The 22,944-nt window shown below is 30.1% G+C and overlaps 1 protein-coding gene across 2 annotated transcripts in view; it reads left to right on the top strand.

The window, feature by feature from the left end:
• The window catches only part of Sdc (Syndecan), a 29,172-nt gene extending 10,817 nt beyond the window's left edge, over positions 1–18,355 (top strand). The window contains exons 1-5 of one of the 2 annotated variants that reach the window (XM_035871996.2): positions 13,945–14,191; positions 15,071–15,260; positions 15,423–15,526; positions 15,785–15,959; positions 16,387–18,355. In XM_035871996.2, coding sequence (XP_035727889.1) covers positions 14,111–14,191; positions 15,071–15,260; positions 15,423–15,526; positions 15,785–15,959; positions 16,387–16,568 — 732 coding nt within the window. In that variant the 5' untranslated portion in view covers positions 13,945–14,110 and the 3' untranslated portion in view covers positions 16,569–18,355. Of the gene's footprint in view, positions 1–13,944; positions 14,192–15,070; positions 15,261–15,422; positions 15,527–15,784; positions 15,960–16,386 lie in introns of those variants that run through there. The other variant, XM_035871997.2, reaches the window with a different exon arrangement.
• The last annotated feature ends 4,589 nt before the right edge of the window (positions 18,356–22,944 follow it).

The raw sequence follows: 22,944 nt of genomic DNA, 5'->3' as shown, positions 1-22,944 counted from the left end.
TTACTAATTGTAATTATTACAATCTCGAGAATAATATTTATAATTTAGGATTAATCAAAGAAAGGATTTCTGCATTAGTGTCTATAGATTTTAATTAATGTTAAAAGTATATTCTTCTTTGGAGAAATAGAAAGGAAGAAAGAAAGAAAGAAATAAAAAAAAACAATAGAAAAGAAGAAAAAATCAGAAATGTTTGTGACCCTAAAGATAGGTCATATATAGCCTAAGGCCTAAGTCTCGTGTTGCGTTTACTAGTCTTAGCTAAGCTGGTTTATACATATATGTACATATTTGGTCTGCGTCTGGTGAGACCGGAAAGTGCCTCCTCCTCCTCCTCCTCCTCTTTCTATCAGCAGTAAACTCTTACATGTGTCTTACTCAAGCCTACATTGCTGCATATATATACATTTTTTTCTTTCTTATAATTTTTTTTTTTTTTTTTTTTTTTTTTAAATACTTAAACATCCCGCTTTCAGATAAACAATCGGGAATGATATGAAAAGCAAAAAAAAAAGATCGATGTTTACTAGTCACGATATAATGAATTAATTTGCGATTAATTTAATTGCTCATCCTTTTTGATTTTATGTAAAATGTAATCGAAGATATTTTGATAATTAATTTCGACGAAGAAAATTAAATGAAATCGCATTAAAATAATTAATATACACTGTGTATGTGTGTGTGTGTGTGTGTGTATATAATATTTAAGTATGCAAATAGGGAAGGATAAAATATATTTATATATATATATATATATATATATATATATATATATAATACAAAAGAAAAGAAAAGATAAAAATTAACAGCCCAGATGGCGCAGTGATCGCCTTTTAATGGACGTCTTGTGTATTAATAATGCTGAGTGTAAATCGATAATGGTCAAAAACATTGTCCTCCTTTCGTAATTGAAGATTTATTCAAGAAAGAAATTTTGTAATTCTTTTTCTCTTCATTTTTTTTTCTTACTTTCTTTCTTCTTCTTTTTTTTTTCTTTTGTTTTTAAGAAGAAGAAGAAGAAGAAGAAAAAAAAAAAAAGAAGAAGAATATTCTCTCTGAATCTAGAACTCTCGGTTAAAATCATCAGCTAAATATAATTCAAGTGCGTTGTATGCATTTAAGAGGATCATAGCTCAAGCTGCATAGCTAAATGTACTACTACTTTCATTCTATAAAACAACGATTCTCATTCTTTATTCTTCTATCGACCATATATGTACTATACTACAGTGCGTATGTATTACATTTCCGAATAAGAGTTAAAAAAAAAAAAAAAAAAAAAAAAAAAAAAAAAAAAAAAAAAAAGAGAGAAGAAAAATAAAATAAAATAAAATAAAATAAACATCAATGGCATGTCTATATATGTGTATATATGTATATATGTATTTATATATATATATGTATGTACGTTGTATATTTATATATGTAAAATAAGCATATATACATACGTATGCTTAACGAATCTAATTAAACTAATTAATTTGCAAATACATAACAGACTGGAGAAATTTTACAAACAACAAAGTTTACTTATTTATACACGGAGAAAGAGAGTATGTATTGTGTATCTATAGGGTAAGCCAAAAGTTCCCAGATAATTTTAAGCAGAACATTACTTTGATTTTTTAAAAACCACTTAGAAACTTCTGAATCGTTTCGTATTCACAATCTGAAATTCAATATAGTTAACGTTAAAATATTGATTTTTTTATTTACTTATTTTTTCCCTTTTTTTTTTTTTGTTTTTTTTTTTGTTCGTTTTTAAATCTGTATCTTTAGGGGATCGTATAGTTATTTGTTTTTTTTTTTACTTGATTTTTTATTTAAAAAATGTTCTTTTTTTTCTTCTTATATTATGAAAAATGAAACATAATACAAAAGCATAACTTTTCGAGATAATAGGTAGAATAAAGGAGTTACAAGTCCGCGTTCTCGATTAATTAGAGCGCTTGATTGTCTAATTAGAGGGAAATCGGTAAAGGGGTTGGCGGGAGGATGAGGGAGAGGAGAGGATAGGTACAAAAAATAGATAGGGACAAAAAAAGAAGAAAAAAGAGACGAGATGCCAGTCAAAACCGGCGTCTCCGGTTAAATTGACTCTTTCTTCTTCCCTCTTTTTCTACTCTTTCACAGTAGACTACCTATTCTATTTCTCAAGTGGATAAAATTCGCGTGAACACGTTTCGTTTATTTGTTTTTTTTTTCTTTTCTTTTTTCTTTTTCTTTCTTTATTCTTAAAAATATCTTTCAATATTGCGAAATCGTAGTTAGATAAACGAACGAGATGCACGACGCAAATGTGCACGAGTTGCACGAGATGCAATCTACGATTCCGGCGACTTTGATCGGCAATTGGGAAATTGCAGGAATTAGGCTTAGTGACGTCACGCAAACGGAGGACATTACTATGATTGGACACTTAAAGTTGCCTCAAACGAAGGTCACTTTCGTATTCTCTCTCTGTGTCTGTCTGTCTGTCTATCTGTCTGTCTATCTCTCTCTCTCTCTGTCTGTCTCCCTGTCTATCTATCTATCTATCTATCTATCCGTCTCTCTCGAGTCGCGAACTTTCGATCGTTTTGCATGTCGTAGATATTTCCTCATACTCGGTTTCGTACTCGTACTCGTCCTCGTCCTCGTCTTCGTCTTCGATTTTATCATGAAACTTGCTAACGTAAGTCGTGAAAAATCTATTTGAAAGCTTTCAAAGAAAGACGAAACGCTATAGGATAGAAATGTTTCAAGAATCTTTGACGAGAGACATTCCGCGTGATATTTCCGTCATTTTTATGTCTGCGTCATTTTTGTTTATATGTATATACGTATGTATGTATATATGTATGTATGTCAATATATATGTACGTACGTATGTACGTATATATTATTGTAATAATTTTCTTGGCCAATCAATTTTTCTTACGTTTGATTTATGATTAAACGATGTTGAATGACATAAATTCTATGAAAGAAATAAAAAATTAAACGTACAATTTATGTAGATAAACGGCAATTAGATTTTCTTTTTTTTTTTTTTTTTTCTTTCCTCTTTCCTTTTTCAACTTAATTTTGACTTAAATTGATATTAGAAAATTGACGACGATAATACAAAATTTCCATGAGAGAGAGAGAGAGAGAGAAAGAGAAAAAGAGAACTTTACAGTGACAAATGTAACTTAGATCTTTACGAATTTACTCTTTGAATCTACTTTCTAAGATTTTCGAAGAGAAGGGTTTGCTTGTCCTTTCATTATACCTTTTCGTGATAGTTGCTTGAACCAAGGTGTATAATGGATCCTCGATTAATCTTTATTTAAAAAAAAAAAAAAAAAAAAAAAAAAAAAAAAAAAAAGGGAAAGAAAGAAAAGTACTTACTCAGACCGTGAATCGAGTGTTTTCATGTTTTCATGTATAATAGATGAGCAACAATCGCCAATATCTTTTCTTTCTCTCTCTCTTACTTTCTCTCTCTCTCTTTCCTCTCTAAAAACCTCTTCAAGATCAAGTAGGGAAGTTATCCTATCAACGACGTCATATCATTTTTTGATGATATTCTTTGAAAATTATTATCGACAGATGTTGTTGATTATAATCGAAGTTTACCGAACAGATAAGACGAAGTTAGCTGATCAATATTTTTTAATTTTTTTATTTTTTCTTTTTTATTTTTTTTTTTTTTTTTTTATTTTTTTTTTTTTTACTTTTTATTTTTTTTATCTTACTTGCATAGATACATTGAAGAGTTTCTAGGATAAGACGAGATTAATCGATCTAATTTTTTCTTTCTTTCTTTATTTATTTGTTATTATTACGTAGATAAATAGGAAAGTTAGTAGGAACTAGGAACATTATTGCAGCTGAGTTAATATGTGTATGTGTGTATATATATATATATAATTTTTTTTATTATTATTACGTAGATAAATAAAGAAAAGTTAGTAGGAACATTAAGGTTTTCAGTTTATGGAGAATTTGTTCGACTACAAATTATACTAATAAAATATCGTACTAAGCGTTAACGTACTTTGGGACAATGCTCATTTGCATAAACCGAGAGAACAACCAACCAAGGAAATAACCAAGAATAATTTCATTTGGTTAATATATCAACCTTTTGGATTGGTTGAGAAATAAAATCTCCTTAAGTTTTTATTTTCTTTCTTACTTCTTCTTCTTCTTCTTCTTCTTCTTCTTTTTTTTTTCATTTATTTTTTATTTTTTATTTCTCATCTTATATATACAAGAAATTGCATCCTCCACATGGGTTACTAGTACCAAGAATGATCCTTTTTTAATTTCCTCTTGCTCATTTCATCGATTATAACGAGAAAATGGCGTTAGTTATTAATTTCATCGATAATTAATTATAAACGCACGAAATCCCACGTTTTTTTTTCTTTTTTCTTCTTTTTTTTTTCTCCGTTGTTGTCAAGAGGGGAAGGAAAAAAAAAGAGAAAAGGAAAAGATTATCCCTTTTCATTTTTAGATTTATTTATTTATTTATTTTCTTTCTTTTCTTCTTTTTTTTTTCTCTTCCTCCTCTCGCGAAAATTAACGATTAATTTTTTACTTAGCTTAATCTCTTCATTCTTCTTTTTTTTTTTCCTTTTCTTTTTCTTTTTTTTTCTTCTTTTTTTTTTTTTTAATCGTCATAATTAGCTCGTGCTAATAAATTAATTTACTATTCCCATCGGCATTTAATAAAAATGTTAACAAATACGTACTTATACAGATAAGCGGACACCCCTGTTCCCAACACCATTCACCCCCATCCCTTTAACGGTAGGAATTAACCAGCTCTGCCATCGTACGTGCTTTCGATGAAACTTCAACCACGTGACACATCCTCTTTCTCTCTCTCTCTTTCTTTCTTTATACATCCACCCATCCACGCACATAAACGTATGTATATAAATCACAAATATCGGATAAATTCCGAACGATTTCAATTAAATCGAAACAAAAGCATGGCCGTTCGGTCGTCTCGTCTTCGTTTTATACATACTTATATATATATATATAAACCGATGAACAGAAAATTGAAATTCTATTGTGAAAAGAACGGATAATGGTTTAAGTGAAGGGATGCACGACGTTATGATAAAAAAAATGTGGTGAAGTGGAGAGGGGGGAAGGAAGAGGGTCGGTAAAAAGAAGATGTGTAAGATGGAAGGTTGAACGGTTCGTTGATAAAAATCGACCTGTAGAAGTAAGTATACATAGTTCAGAGAGTTTCAAGGAAGTGCAACGAGAAGACTCGAATTTCACCGAAAGGAGTTGAGAAGCGATTTGGTTCGAGTCACGTGATAACATGGCAGAAACACCCCTATATATGTATATATATATATATATATTCTTGAAAAGTTCTCTTAGTCCTTTCCTTGCTCTTTCGTTGATGTGTCTCTTCTCTCGAAAGATCTCAAGAAAAATTTTCATCGATCGTGTGTTCTCTCTCTTTCTCTCTCTCTCTCTCTCTCTCTTTTATAGACGTAACGATGTTCATTCAATGAAATGACATTTATTTATTTTTATTTTATTTATTTTATTTTTTCTTTCTTTCTCTTTCCCTATCTCTCTCTCTCTCTCTCTCTCTCTCTCTCTCTCTCTCTCTCTCTCTCTCTCTCTCTCTCTCTCTCTCTCTCTCTCTCTCTCTCTCTCTCTCTCTCTCTCTCTCTCTCTCTCTCTCTCTCTCTCTCTCTCTCTCTCTCTCTCTCTCTCTCTCAGAAGCAGTTGCCTTCTGAATAATGCAGCTTATTTCTTGAAAGACGAAACACATTCTACGTGAGCGAAATAAAAGCAGAACAGAAACAGAAAGAAAAAGAGAGCAACCACTCGAGTAGTAAAGCAAAGACATTTTACTTCAATATAATGTACCTCTAATGATGTCGCAATAATTTAAAAAAAAAAGAAAAAAAAAAATAAGTAAGTAAATAAAGGCAAAAGAAAGAAAAGAAAAAGGAAAAACAAGCAAAAAGAAAAAGCGATTAAAGAAGATATTCCGTCTAGTTTCAATTTTTTTTTTCTTTTTCCTTTTTTTATTTATTTATTTTTTTTTTTCGACGAACGTAATGCGAAAAGAAAAAAAAATAAACGTGCCCACAGAGAGATCTAGATTTTCATGAGGTATTTATGATAAATCAAATGGATGAATTTAAAAGGGATCCCCATTTTATTTCAACCAACGTTATATCTATTTATGTTTCATTAGAGTGGTTAGAAAAAATAGACGATGAAAGAATAATATCTCGATTTTTATTTTATCTTAAGAAATAAAAATTTACTACTTTTGTGATAAATTTAAAGAAATAATACGTAGATACTTAGTTGAATCTTCTTATCGGTGTAAATATTTGAATGATAAATCGTTCTTTATCCACGCTTACTTACTTACTTACTTACTTACCTACTTACCGAGCAATTTTTCCTTTACGGAGTCCATGTTTATTTTCGACAAAGTAAATAAGTAAGTAAGTAAGTAAGTATATAAGTATATAAATAATTTCGTCATATCTATCATGTTTTATTAAATATTAAAGATCTGTCTAATGGTACGTCGGATCGTCCATTAAATGCGAATACAATCTGTCAACTTCTTAAAAAAGGGCAAAAGTATTTTTCCTTCTTTCGTTCTTTTACTTTTTTCCTTTTTTCTATCCTTCCTTCCTTTCTCTCTCTCTCTCTCTCTCTCTCTCTCTCTCTCTCTCTCTCTCTCTCTCTCTCTCTCTCTCTCTCTGTCTTTTTTTTCTTTTTCTATTTTCCCTTTTTCTTTTCTTTCTTCCTTTCTTTCCTTATTTTTCTATAAGACTTCATGAAAAAGAGACTTTAATCCCTTTCCATATTACCGAATGAAATATTACTACCACCTCAACTTCTATTTTGCTTTCGCACGCTTTATTCGATTTAGCTAAATGTCGAGTGTTCTTTGAGCAGCTTTTTCAGCGTTATGCTCGCTCGTATTCAGTTTCACACTGGTGTTGAGAGGTGGGCTTGGATAGAAGGAGGAGAAGGAGGAGGAGGAGGAAGAGGTGGAGGTGGAGGAGAAGGAGAAGGTGGGACTGGTGCGCTGAAGCCGTTGATAGAGGCAAGCTGGGGACTGGTCGGGGGTGGGCTGCAAAGAAGTAAAATTTTAGTCGAGCAACGCGCGTGAAATCGGAGCAGAAAGAAAAGACTAAAACGAAAGAGAAGGAGGAGGAGGAGAAGAAGAAGAAGAAAAAGAGAGAGGGAGAGAGAAAATGAAGCGAAAGAAAAGCCGTGCGGTTCGCGCACTGACAAAAGATCTACGAGTACATCCCTTCTTCCCTCAACCCTTCTCTCTCTCTCTCTCTCTCTCTCTTTCTCTCTTCTTTTCCCTTCCCACTTCCCCTTTCTTCACCCTTTTGTCATACCTTTTTACCATTCAACTTCTAGAATTAAGCAAGTTGCTTCTTCTCTGCCCGCTTAATTAACACCTTATAGTCATCGACTAAAGTCTCGGATTTTATTTCTCTCTCTCTCTCTCTCTCTCTCTCTCTCTCTCTCTCTCTCTCTCTCTCTTTTTTTTTGGTCTTTTTCTTTTTCTTTTTGTTTTATTTTTTCTTCTTCTTCAACTTGCCGGCTTGCCTATCGTCGTCAAAGAATATTAGGATTGCGTATCCAAATATGAAGGCGGATAACAAAAGGGCGGAATGTTTTTTTTTTACCTGCGAGTTGGTCAGACGTTCGTATAATTATAAGATTTTTTCTATTTTTCTTTTCTTTTCTTTTTCTTTTTTTTTTTTCTCTCTCTCTTTTTTCCCGGAAGAATTTTAAAATAACTTACTTTGTATGTCCACGGAAGGAAATATGGCGGTCGGTGGACAGATATTATATCCTTCGCTTCTGTAAGTTGATGAGGTGGCAGGGTGGGGGGGGTAAAAATGGCGGTCGGTGAATAGAAATTAAATCGTACTAGGCCTTTTTTTTTTTTTTTTTTTTTTTTTTTTTTATATATATATATATAGAAAAATTGTTTAATCCAGCCCAAACGACAAAGAGAACGTTTTGATTTATTTTCGTCGGAGATATTTAATAACAAAAAGCCAGACCCATCAAAGAGAATTGTATTCCATTTAACGTTCGACCATAGTCAAAGTTAAATTAGAATCTCTCTCTCTCTCTCTCTCTCTCTCTGAGAAGTTGCTCATAGAACAGCCTCGATTGTTCTAGTTCTATGGTAGTTGTTCTACTTACTAGCAAGCATCTTCGACTTCCCGTGACAATGAACGTGGCTTCTTAGTTACGTCCTTGAAATTAATCGACCTGTCGTCTCTAATTGCCGGATCTAATTACGTCCATTGAAGGGTGCAAAAGAAGGGAATTGGAATTAAATCATTCAAGTGAAAAATCGAAGTCCCATTTCGCTCGGCTGTTTGTTCCTTCGTAACCAAAATAAAAAAATTATCGTCATATTAATATTTCACGTGGTGGGTATTTTTTCTTCGCTTTCCTATTTTTGTGTTTTCTCTCTTTTTTTTTTCTCTCTGGATAAAAATCGATCATTTACATGCTGGTGCGCATGTATATAATGTTTTCTTTATATATAGAAATTATTGAAATGCAATGGCATAACTTCGTTATAAATTAATAAAATTCTTTGAAATAAAGCTGTGACTATATGTTTAAAAAATAAATATTATATACATATATATTGTACTATATATATATTATACATAGATACATGTATACACCGACACATAGGTGTTTGTTTATATATATATATTTATTATATATATATTTTTTATATAATATATTTATATATATATATATGTACACACCAATTTAGTGATTCAAATTCACGATTAATATTTCGTTGGTACCATTTGTAATTTGCCATACGGAAAATATTTACCGATAAACGATCGAGAGAACGATTTTTTTTTTTTTTTTTTTTTTTTTTTTTTTTTTTTTTAACACATGTATGTATGTATACTGATAGTTCGTTACATCGATAAGAGTTCATTTGAATTTTTAAGTCGTCCATTTTGATTATTCTCAATTATATATTGTTTTAAAAAAGAAAGAAAAATCGGGTGGAAGGGAAGGGTGATATTGATGATGAGAGAAAAGAAGAAAAAAATACCTTATGCGCTCTCGTGTGCATGCACACACACATACGTACACACACTTCTTCCTATTAACGTCAAATTCAATTTCCATGTACTATTTCCTTTGTTAACACCAAATGATTCACGTATCCGTTCTGGCATGAAAGAAGCAACGGGCTCTTCAACCAATTGACCACTTCATATCTTTCACACCCAGCCCGTTCTACGAGCCCTTCTCTTTTGCCCACCCTTGTTAACACTCAACGCTTTCTCTCTCTCTCTCTCTCTCTCTCTCTCTCTCTCTCTCTCTCTCTCTCTCTCTGCTCCTTCCACCCCCTCCCTCTCTCTCTGTCTCTCTCTCTCTCTCTTACACACACACACACACACATACACATACACATACTCTCTGCGGGTTGTAGTTTTACTGGCGAAGGAACATCTCCCATTTCTAAGCTCATGTAACACGATCAATGTGCCTCTGGAAATCCGATATATTTCCAATGATATAGACGATAACATAGAAACGACAGATAGTTTATAATCTCAACGGGATAATCCTTCAATTATCGGTTGACCTAATGTATGAGACGTTATAGATAGTTCTTCGTTTCTAGGAACACAGGATGGGACAGAAAGTTTTTAGGTCATTTTATAAAAGTCAATTATCTATTCTCCCTTAATCGAAACTTTTTTTCGATTAGGGGAGAAAAATTGTTTTCCTTTCCTCTTTCTTTCTTTTCTTTTTTCTTTTTTTCTTTTTCCTTTTCTCTTTCGTTTTTCTTTTTTTCTTTTTTTCCAAAGAAGCTTAGGAATTTCTTGGTTTTTTTTTTTTTTTTTTTTATCCACCCCTAGGAACTTTTAATCTCTCAAATACTAATCGTTCCATGTTCGTATGTCGATTCGTTCTTCTAATTTAAAAGGGGATAATAATGTATGGAGAAGTAAGGAGGAAAGAATTGCACGTTATCAAATGGAAGAACAAAATGGCCGTTTCAAGAAGAAACTAAAATGGCTAACAGAAAGAGGATGTGTCTCATAAAATGGGGAAATCGTATTATAAGGTTTATGAACAGTTAAAAGTAATAAATATGTGATACCAATCAGATATTTTTTATCCCCTGGTATATACCGTACATCCTTCCATCTTGTCCCAACAAAATGGTCGTTCGTAGAAGAAAATAAAATGCCTGGACAAAGAGGGTGTAACATAAAACTAATCGAAGTATTGGTTATGTAAAGTTAGTTTATACTATATACATATACATTTTAATATATATGTGTATGTGTGCCGATATAACTTTCTGTTTTTTTCTCTCTCCCTCAAGTAAAAACAAAATGGCTGAATAGAGGAGTTGGTGGGCTAGGTAGGGGTGGTGGATGCCTGTATCATAAAACGAATCGAAGTATAGGTTATGGAACGCCCTTGCGACCTCGACTTCTGCCTTTACTGAAAACGTAAAAAAAGAGAAAGAGAGAGAGAGAACTTTAGTGGTTTTGGAGAAGAACAGAATTGATCGATCTTTTCCTCCTGTAAAGAGAAAGAGAGAGAAAGAAATCTATGAAATGGTTGGGGTATCATCTTGGTGAAGAACAGAAGTGGGCAATGTTAGTGGAGAGAGAAAGAGACACAGAGATAGAGAGAAGAAAAGGATAGAGAGGGAGAAAGAACGATGAGAAGTTGCTTGCTGGAGACTCTGGTATACCGGCTGGCAGGGTTGGTGTGTTGGCCCTTGTATTGATTCACGGCCCCTTATACACCAACCCCCCAACGAAACTTGAGAGCCAGAGAGAGCAAGAGAGAAAGAGTGAAAACGGCGGAGGGGAGGGAAAATACAAGTCAGACTATCCTAGACTCGTCATAGAGGTTGAAACACCAAACTATTTCCGCTGGTGTGCCATAATCCCTCTTATCGAGCTCCTAGAATTCGCAGTAATTCGTTAGGACTCTAACGGTATACATATGTTAGGCTTCCTTTCGACCCTTATCATCTTTCTTCTAGACCAATTACCATTGGATTTAAGATAAATATTTTCTTTTTCTTTTGTTTTTTCTGTTTTTCAATAAAACTAATAATAATAATAATAATAATAATAATAATAATAATAATAATAATAATAATAATAATAATAATAATAATAATAGTAATAATAATATAAACAGATAAGTTAACGATAGTAGAGATCCTAGCGGAATTTTCATTCGAGATAGATGCACATATCTTTTATTGATAAAGAAGATAACGATGATTACCGATTAATCAACAATTTACCGATCGAGTAATAGAATTCTTTTTTTTTTTCTTTTTTTTTTTTTCTATTTTGGATTTTCTCTTTCTCTTTCTCTCTCTCTTTTTCTTTTGAAGAAAAAGATTCTAACGTTTCTAAATTGTACTTTAGTATTAAGCGTGCGAATCGTTGAGTGTAAAGAAAGAAATAAAAGAGTGGATTTTCTTTTTCTCCTTTTTTTTTCTTTCTCTTATTTCTCTCTCTCTCTCTCTCACTCTCTCTTTTGACGAATGCGTTTACTCTCTTTCCACATTTCCACGTATTCACCCTCTTGCGTACTCAACGAACCACTTTCATGTTCATTTTTGTCAAACGACCAGTCAAATTCACGTCTAATTGCTGGAAGAGCAAGCATTAAAAAAAAAAAAAGAAGAAAAACAACAGAAGGAACTCATTTTGTATGTATACATAGGTACGTAAGCAAATATATAGCAAATACATAGGTACGTAAATGTTCTTTGAAACGAATTTACTTACGGAACATTTTTATCGATCGAAAAAAACTCAGAAAATTTATACAATTCTTTTTTTATTTTCTTTTTTTTTTCATTTCTTTTTCTTTTTTTTTCTTTTTTCTTTTTTCTTTTTTACCTCCAATGTAATCTACATCGTACTTTTTCATCTTATTACTGAGAATGAGTTACCTATAAGGACATTGGTATATTGGAAGGGGAAAAAGAGAGGGAGTGAAAAGAAAGAGAGAGAGAGAGAGAGAAAGAGAGAAAGAGAAAATTCGCGCAGTGCCGCCTGCTGGCTCGAGATCGTACTAGAGTGACGCAGTCACCACCTGGCCTAAAACCGTGGCGCATCCATCCTCGAAATTTGCCATTTTTCTATCTACGAGGAAACACCGGTAATCTTATTCTTATACGACACTGAAAGAAAATTCTGTAAGTATTAGGGTATTATTCGTTGATATATTCTTTTTCCTCTTTTCATTCAAGAAATCTCAATTCAATTTCATTGAAGATTCTTGTCGCGCATAGAAAATGGATTCGTTTCTTCAACAGCCAGCATGCATTTTCGATTTTCTCTCTCTCTCTCTCTCTCTCTCTCTCTCTCTCTCTCTCTCTCTCTCTCTCTCTCTCTCTCTCTTTCTCTCGTACATACATAGGCACATATATACCGGTTCCAATTTCTCTGTTCGTAATTCGAACGAGTAAGTAATTTCATAAATAATAGTGGAAATATTTCTAGGAATTATATTTATAAATGAAAAATAGGTCTATTCGTGTCTACGTATATATATATATATATATATATATATATATATATGTACATATATATATGTATGTATGTATGATGTATGTATGTATATATATGTATGTACAGATTATATATATATAAATATATATATATATGTGTGTATGTGTGTGTATGTGTGTATGTATAAAATATACATATATAGATTTTTAGCTTAGGTATGATCGTGGGTGGTGCGCCAGGAAAGAGGCGTGTTCAGGATAAGGTCGATAACATCGTGCGCCCGCGCATTTCTCTTTCTCTCTATCTCTATCTTCATCTTCATCGTAAGAAAGGATTAAAATAATATCGCAAATGCATTTTCATGTATATGCGTAATAATGACATGTTTTCTTTTCTTTTCCTCCTTTTTTTCTTTTTTTTTTTTTTTTTTTTTTGTTTATTTTTATTTTAGTTATTATTATTTTCTTTTCTTATTTTTCTTTTTTTTTTTCTTTTTTTTTTTTTTTAACGCGAATGTATATAGTACGTGCCAAATCTGAAATAATAAGAAACAAATGCGAAAATGTTTGCACACACCGGAAGTAATAATATTCGAAGAGTTTCGTCCTTCGATAATAAAATAGGATGGAACGCGGACGGAATTTCTGAAACGAATTTTGTTATATCGATCGGCCCATTCTCGATGCATTCGAATATACGCACACACAAATTTATATGGCAGGCACGCATGATCGTTCCGCTTCGATCGACGCAAAAATGACTTTTTTCCCCCATTCGTTTTTGGCTCTCTCTCTCTTTCTCTCTCTCTCTCTCTCTCTCTCTCTCTCTATCTATCTATCTATCTATCTCTCTCTTTTTCTCTATTGCGAATAATTCTTTTCTTTCTTTTTTCTTCTTTTTTTTCTTTTTTTTTTAGGTTACAATGACTCGAGGGTCAATAATCGTAACGTGATTGGTCCGATACATTCGATGAGAGGGGATAAAAACTATGTTATTATTCATTGTTTACGTCAATTATTTTTTATGATTATTTTTTGTTTACAATGGTACGCATGCATTAATTTCAGATTATTTTTAAATAAATGCAGAAATATCCTTTTTCTTTTCTTTCCTTCTTTCCTTCTTTCTTTCTTTCTTTCTTTCTTTCTTTTTTCTTTCCTTCTTTTTTGATTTCCTTTTTCAGTCAGTATCGTAGAATTTTTTTACTTATTTCGAAAATTATTTACCGATCAAGAGGAGGCGTATTGATGAACCTTTTTTTCGAAAAGTTATCGTCACCGTCGATATCGAATTATTATTATATGTATGTATTTAAAAAAAAAAAAGGGATTATCAGCCTCGTATACTTTTATTTTTTTTTTTTTTTTCGGTTGGTGGTAGTGCGACAGGGGTGGAGGAATTCGATAATAGTCTCGTATTTCGTTTGTAATCAAGTTTGTTGACTCGAGGCAAAAAAGAGAAAACTAAAAAAGAAAATAAAAAGGAAAAAAAAGCTCGGCGATATAATTGGGTTCTAAATTTCGAGTCTGGAAAGTGTAAGAAGAAAAAAAGGTCTGATGTGTTCGTTCTCATTTCGTTTGATGGAACATTTCTATTTTTGGAATCGAAAGTGTAAGAGAGTTGCATCGTATTTATGTGTGAGTGATAGAGACAGAGCGGGAGAGAGAGAGGAAGAGAGAAAGAAAAGAAGGACGAGGAAAGCAAACCACCCACGGTGATTCTTCTCTTTCTATCTCTCTTCCTCTCTCTCTCTTTTTATCTCTTACTCTCTTTCCCTCTCTCTGTCTGTCTTCTTTTAATCTCTTCACTTCTCCCTTTTTTTTTTCTTTTTCCAAGTTCTCATCTCTTGACCTCAACTGAACTCTTAGAAAAACCATTTCTTTCGACCTACCTATGAGATACGTCGAAAACATAACCTCTATTTAGAAAAACAAGAAAAATAAAAAAGAAAATAAAAAAGAAGGAAGAAGCTCAGAAAAATTTGTTGAGCTCGTATATATTGACCTAAACACAAGTCTATTTGAAGAACTTTTTTTTTATTAGTAATACGATGCATAAAATTCAAACAATACGAACTTTTTTACAATTGCATATATCTACATGGTTAAAAAGTATATCTATGTATGCATGTTCATATATATATATATATATTTAATTCGATGATAGATTCAAATAGTAGTAGAAAGATTAGATTTTTACATTAATTTTCATTAATCGATGCATATTATTTATTTTATGGAAAAATATGCAACGTGCAATTTCGTACGTCTATTCACAATATCGATAAGAAAATTCATCGCTTTGTTACATGAAGATTTAATTTACTTGATTTTAATTGGTCGATAATTGTAAATGCAGCAATATTTATTAACTAATAAGAATCCGTGTAAGACCAATGTCTGTTCTGAAACATTTTTATTCTGGTTGTGTTTTTATTATTATTATTATTATTTTATTATTATTTTTATTAATATTGTTACTTATTATTATTATTGATTTTTTTTAATTGTTTATAGAAAGAACAGAACGAGAAGGGCGAGAGAACGTTGGGAAATTCGAATTACAATTCCTTTCCGGACGATCTCTACCTGGACGATCAAGAGGCCTCGGAAGGTTCTGGACGAGGTGGAAGCGAGGGACGAGACGACCTTGAAGCATCCGGTAGTGGCCTTGGCCCTGACGACGAGGACGGTGACGATGAACATGGTAAAAAAGGAAAAAAAGAGAAATAATACAAATAAAATAGAAATATAAAATACAAATAAAATAAATAAATAACTAATAATAATTTATATCGATAACAATTTCTTCTTATGTGTGTATTAATTATTTATTTATTTTTTTTTTTTCCTTCTCATCATTTTTTAGAATTCGACACGACCAATAACAGAATAGAACCAGTGCCAAAAAAACCAATTGAACCAAAGGAACCATATTCTATTGATGAGAGCAACAACAACAATAAAGTTCAAGTATGAGTGTTTGTTTGTTTGAGTTTTTCTTTTTCTTTTATCATTTTTTTTTTTGTACATAAATTATGTATATTGTAAGTACATGTTTTATGTATGAAAAAGGTACATGTACAAAAACTCCGTACATCCTGATATACATGCATAAATATATACGATATGCGTATATTTAAATTCGAATACGTCTAATTTATATATATATTTTTTTTTATTTATTTATTATTTTCTTTTTTTTTTTTTTCTTTTTCTTGTTTTTCGTAGACCAACGAAGAAACGATAAATCGAGTGGATAACGAAGAGGTCGATGTAATCGAGCCTTCGACCGGAGAGGACGAGCACGTGGATAACATTGGCGATAGCCAAGACGTTTACATAATGAATCCAAAGCACGAGGATCGTGCCAGTTCGTTCTTTGCACAGCCAGGCGTTCTAGCGGGTATATACCTATTTGATAAATTATCATATATACATATATATGTATATATATATATATATATAAATGATAATTGATTTTGTTTTCCAAGTTGCAGTTTTTCTTTCTTTCTTTTTCTTTTTTCTTTTTTTTTTTTTGAGATCATACATTTCATATCTATAAAATATCTCAGCTTTAACCAAAGAAATTATGATAAAATCAATGCAGGATAATAATCGAGACAAAAATTCTTTTATTCATATTATTATAATCATGGTTGTAATTAAAAAGAAAAAAAAAAAAAAAGGAATGAGATAGAATTCACGTAGAAAGTGTATATAATTGACAAATATTTACATTGATATTTCATTCAGATTATTATAATTTCTTTTTTTTTTCCTGTTTTTTAAGAAAAACAAAGAAAATAAATTTACGATTACTTTGTTAATAGCGGTGATCGGTGGAGCTGTAGTCGGCCTATTATGTGCCATACTCGTGGTGATGTTCATCGTTTATAGAATGCGCAAAAAAGACGAGGGTTCGTACGCATTGGACGAGCCAAGAAGATCGCCGGCGGCTCAAGCCTTTCCAAAACCTGGCGCACCCCATCACAATCGAGAATTTTATGCTTGAAGAGACGTAGCCCGTCTGGCTTCGTTACCGGCTAATATTCCTACCAGTAATATTCTGGTAGAATGTCGTGATTTCGAGCCAGGGAATAGAAAGACACGTTCGATTGAATCGACGTATCAAGACGATCGTAGCTGGACGATGATTTGAATGATCTAGCCGTTATGCTCGATGATGATGATGATGATGATGACGATGATGATAACGACGATGATGACGACGACGATGATGTTGATGTTGATGATGATGACTACGACGAAAAAAAAGAAACAAAAAAAAAAGCAAAAAAACGGCGTAACATGTGGCAGCTCCTTATAGGATATTTAAAAAAAAAAATATATATATATATACATAAAAAAGAAAAGCAGAAAGAAAGAAAACGAGGAAAAAAGTAAAATATACAAACAAACAAACAAACAAACAAAACAAATATGGCGAACGAGAAGACGCGTCGCTATCGACCAATCCTGCGACGATGATAATCTTACTCGATTATCTTAGAGCGTACTCGTTCGCCAATCAGACATTAGTGTGTAGCGATTGAAACGCGCTCTGCAGTCCTACCTCCGCTCTCTCCTTCTAAAGAAAAGAAAAGAAAAAAAAGAAAAAAAAACAAAAAGTAATAATAATAAATATATACATATAATAATAGTTAATTTAAAACTAAATGATTCTATGCGCGCGAACGAACCTGCGTTTTAGTTGTTTTTTTTTTTCTTTTTTTTTTTTTTTTTTTTTTTTTTTTTTTTTTTTCTTTTTTTAACTCTTAATAGTTTTAATAATTTATTGTCCCTTTCCTTTTTTCTTGTTTTCTTTTTTTTTTTGTTCCAATTCAAAATCCACGACATATCGATTTCGAAATTATCCGATAAATTTACGATGTCCGATCAATTTTTATTTACGTGACTTTTTTCGTTTCTATTTTTTTTTTTTCCTTTCTTTCTTTTTATTTTTTTTTTTTTTAGAACGAAGCGGATTCAGATCGATGCGTTTTAATCTAACTTTTAAACCTTTTTATCGAGCATTGATCGATAAAATCAGCCATATTAGTGTTATCCTTTTTTTTATGTTTATCCAATCTTATCTTATCTTTCCTTTTTATTTCCTTTCTTATATCCACGAGCACATACTCTTGGCGAGATTCTTCTTATATTGTTTTCTTTATCATTCCTAATTCTTTTTTTCTTTTTTTTCCTTGTTTTATTTTATTTTATTTTACTTTTTAATAAACTCTTAATTAATCAATCATCGATCATAATGTATATTTGTGCTCTCTTCAAGTAAATATAAAAAACGAGACGAATCTGTATGTATATGAATTATGTTTTAATGGTGTTCGCGTTTCTGGTTTTTTTTTTTTTTTTGCTTTTGGTGGAAGGAGGGGATATATATATATATGTATATGTATATGTATATGTATATGTATATGTATATGTATATGTATATGTATATGTATATGTATATGTATATGTATATATATATCAACAAAATAAAAATGAAACAAAAGAATTTTCATGGACACCGATTCCGAATGCATTTACACAAACCAATAGGTAGTGTGAAAAATCTATGCATTTATGTATAGCTGCATATTATTATTATTATTATTATTATTATTATTATTACTATTATTATTATGAATATATATTTATGTGTGCGTAGTGAGAGAGAGAGAGAGAGAGAGAGAGAGAGAGAGAAAATGAATGAGAGAGACAGAATGAAAGAGAGAAAGAAAGAGAGAGAAACGTGAAATGAAATTTGTTTTGTTACACACACACACACACACAAAATAAGTAAAGAAAAGGGCCACCACATTAATAATATTGTTGATTTCTTTTTTTTGTTGCTATCTTCCCTAAGGGAAGGGAAAAAAGAAGAAAAAGAAGGAATAATTAGCGTCGTTTCTTTCTTTTTTTTCCTTTTAATAATGCAATCAATGTAAAAGATTAAAGGCCGAATCCTCTGATTGCCCTTTATCCCGATTACTCACGATTAAACCATAATTGTATTTTCCCATTGTTTTAACTTACAACGTTATGTAAGTTATGAGATGAACGAGAAAAAGGAAAAAAAAAAAAAGAAAAGAAAAAATACGTATTGATACTGTAATGATAATGACGAAGAATGATGGGGAAATATTACGACCCCGGGAATTTGTCGAGATAAAGGGTAAACGAGATTTAATTGAGAAAAATTAAATGATGTTTCTCACACGCAAATGTGTAATATAATAATAAGCCTATGGATGATTATAATTATAATTATAATTATAAGTGTAGTCGATCGTTTAGCGAGCAACTCTGTACATATCGATACTTGATTAACGATCGACCGCCTTTAATTTTTATTTTTATCTTTATTTTATCTTATCTTATTTTATTTTATTTTATTTTATTTTATTTTATTTTATTATTATTTTTTTTTTTCTAAACTTACATGTCTCTCGATAATCAATCGATATCTGTTCATTTTTTTGTCTATGCAATTTTAAATGAATGAATTAATTGATTGATTGATTGATCAATTAATCAATTGATTGATTAATTAATTAATTAATTAATTAATTAATTAATTATATACTTAGGCTGAACGTTTGCGCCTTAACGTTCCACTTGTTTTTAATTTTTTAATATATATATATATATATATATATATATATATATATATTTATCAAAATAAAAATATATATACATATATATTCAATGAATATATGTATATATAATATTATTATTATTAATTGTAAAAGAAAATAATACTTCGATCGTGTAATACAATGAACCGGTTTCATTGGATCGATCTAATTCAATAACAATGTTTGCAATGTTGAATTAATTCATTTCTAATAATGATTTTCAATAGGTTTAGAACATTCACATAATTGCATTTATTTCTAAGATATTATAGTAATTCAATGCGTAATAGTTTTAGCCATAAACAGTGTCATACATATATATATATATATATATATATATATATATATGCGATTAAAATTTCTTTTTCTTTTTTAAAAATCGGATTTACATACGTACGTTGAAATAAAAAAGAAATTCAAATTTAATCGCGCTATAATGGAAAAATGGCATCGCTTCCTTCTTCCACCCGACAATGATGATGACTACGACGATGACGATTGAAAAAAAAAAAAAAGAAAAGAAATAATAATAATAATAATTAACGAAATATTATTAAGAGAAAAATATTTATCATTTTGTTTGTTGATAAACGACAATAGCGACATATGCGCTCGCTTAATATTATCGTCATTTGAACATAGGACCAAATCTATTTCTCGTGTCGTATTAATCAGTCCCATTTATATTTGTTTATCAAAAATTCGAATTAATTAGATCTAATAACGTTTTCGAGAATTTTTATGCGTCCGTTTCAAATCTCTCCCCCACCCCCCGTGTGTGATTTGTCGTAAACAAAAAAAAAATTATATATATATATATATATATATATATATATATATATATATTAAAGAATTAAAAAAGATATAATAATAATAATAATAATAGTAATAATGATAACAATAATGATAATAATAATAATAATGAAAAAATAAATCTTTCATAGCATTCGATGAATATCGTGTCTAATATGGGAATATAAAATTAACAAAAAAGAAAAGAAATTAAAAAAGAATCGATAAGAATGATAAAAATTAATGTATATCTATATCATACCGGTACTGCCATATTATATTATATTATATTATATTACATTAAATTATATTATATTATATTATATCACACGGAATCTAACGATTTGACACGAACTTTACACGAGTCCGCCTTATTATTGTTACTATTATAGAAATGTGTCGTCCATCATTGGTCAAATCAAATCAAATCAAGTCAAGTCAAGTCGTTCATATAGTATATTATTATCCTATAGTAAATTTTCATCACGATTATATATGTATTTATTAATTGATATTTTCTCTTCTTGTAAGGGGAAAAATTTATTTTCTAATCCTATTTGGATGTATCGGGACTAGAAAAGTATAAGAAATATTTTACGAATTACGCGCACAAATTTTCTCAACTTTTTTTTTATTAATGAAAAAATTTAATTGTCGAATAAAAGGGACATCCTCGTTGAGCCTACGCGATCTAAATATCGGAACATGATGACGATCTTTTATTTTTTTTATTTCTTTTTTTTTTTTTTTTTTTTTTTCTAATAACACGCGCGCGTATTTTGTTATTGTTGTTATTAACTTTAACAAAAAGTAAAAAAAAAAAAAAAGGAAAAAGAAAGCTTTTCCTAGTTAATTAATTTATTAATTAATTACTTCCTCTTCGAGAAGACATCTTTTTCGCCATAAATAAAAAACGAAAAAAGAAATATTTAATTAAATGAAATAAAAGAGGAACCTGAAACTGGATCGTAATATTTATATAACATAAGTATCGTGTGTATATATATATATATGTGTAAATGTATAAAAAAAAAAATATATATATATATATACACATACACAAGCATACATGAACAGAATTGTTTGTTAGATAGTAATTAATTCTTCACACACAAGATATCTTCGAAAAAACAAAAAAAAAAAAACAACAAACGGCGTTTTAACCATCGTGTCTCTTACAAAATCGTGAAAACAAAATGTCTTCGTTGAAAAATCAGAACGACGAGGAGAAAAGAAAGACAGAAAGAAAAACGAAAAAGAAGGGAAAAGAAACAAAATTAAAAAAAAAAAAAACAAGAACAAAATGGAAGAAAAGGCGTGCGATTATGTACCACCTTTTTTTTTTTTTTTTTTTTTTTTAAATCAAGCTCGCTATAAACACGCGTTTTATTAATACTCGAGAGACATTGTCTACAAAATTAATTTATGAAAAAATAGTGAATATAATAATTGTATGTAATGAAAACAACATATTTTATAAGACTTATCCCATAAGATCGCGTTATAGCAATTAAAAAGAAAAAATGAAAGAGAGAAATCCCACATAGGCCAAGTGGACGAATGAGAATAATAATAATAATAATAATAATAATAATAATAATAGTAATAATAAATATATAATAATAATAATAATAATAACAACAATACTAATAAGGATAAGAGTAATAATAATATAATGATAATAATAATATTAAATAATAATAATAATAATAATTATAATAATTTTAAAAAATGAATCCGATTAATATTAATATTTAATGATAATTATTAATTAACGAATATTATTTTTTAAGTGTAAGTATCGTTTCTGTGCTCCCTTCTGTCCCCCCTAAATATATACTACGCACGTAAATACACAACACATGACACACACACACGCACACATACATGCAGCATATATGTATATATATATTGATCACATACTTGTGTTATTAAACCGAATACATATGTGAATATGTATATATGTATATGTATATGTATACAGAAATAATGTACGCATGCATTCTTCGCCCGCGACATTGACCTCGTATATAATTTCTTTTTCTTTTTTTTTTTTTTTTTTTATTATTTACTTTCAGATTTAATAAAAAAAAAAAAAAGGAAAGAAAGAAAGAAAAAGAAAATAAAAAAAACTTCGCCTTTTAACATTCCTGCCCAAGTACAATGTAGCAAAACATGTGTACGACGACAAGATTAGAATTTTGAGAATATAATTATCGCGGGTTGCGTACGTAAATAATAATAATTATTATTATTATTATCGAATTAATTGATTCATTGTAATTAACAAAGAATTAACAACAATAATTATTATTATTATTATCGTATTTAGTATCGTAAATAATTAAACAGTGTATGTCGTCGCTCCTATCTCTGTAAATAAATATTGTATTCTGTAAGGAGAAGTTTAGGGACTTATTTGATATATATATATATATATGTGTGTATGGGTGTGTGTGTGTGTTTGTGCGTGCATGTGTGAGCGTGTATGTATGATATATATATATATATATATATATCATATATATGTGGAGTGGTTAAGAAAGTGTTACAAACTATTTACATTTTTTAATGGCATCCTATGGATTAATTGTTTAATACATATATGAAAAAATAATAATTTTTTTTCAGTAATACATTTTTTGCAAGACAAATTTTATTTCAAACATCATATATTTTTAGATGAAAATAATTTGCAACATTTTAATTGGTATACATTTGTTTTTCAATGAAAATAGTTTGCAACACGTTTATTTGGATCACGTTTTATTTATTTATTTATTTTTTTTTTTCTTTTTCGACAAGATTTATTTTTAACATTTTATTTGGAGCATCCTATATACATATATATGTATATATATATATATACACATAAAAGAATATATATATGTGTGTATATATATATATATATATATATTTGTTAATGAATTTGTTGAATTAATAAGAACGTCGAGT

Source organism: Vespa mandarinia, chromosome 13, assembly GCF_050613455.1.
Source record: "Vespa mandarinia isolate Hongniang chromosome 13, ASM5061345v1, whole genome shotgun sequence".
In the NCBI taxonomy this organism is placed as follows: domain Eukaryota; kingdom Metazoa; phylum Arthropoda; class Insecta; order Hymenoptera; family Vespidae; genus Vespa; species Vespa mandarinia.
Note: the sequence above shows the minus strand (reverse complement) of the source record. Positions and strands in the feature narration are given on the sequence as shown.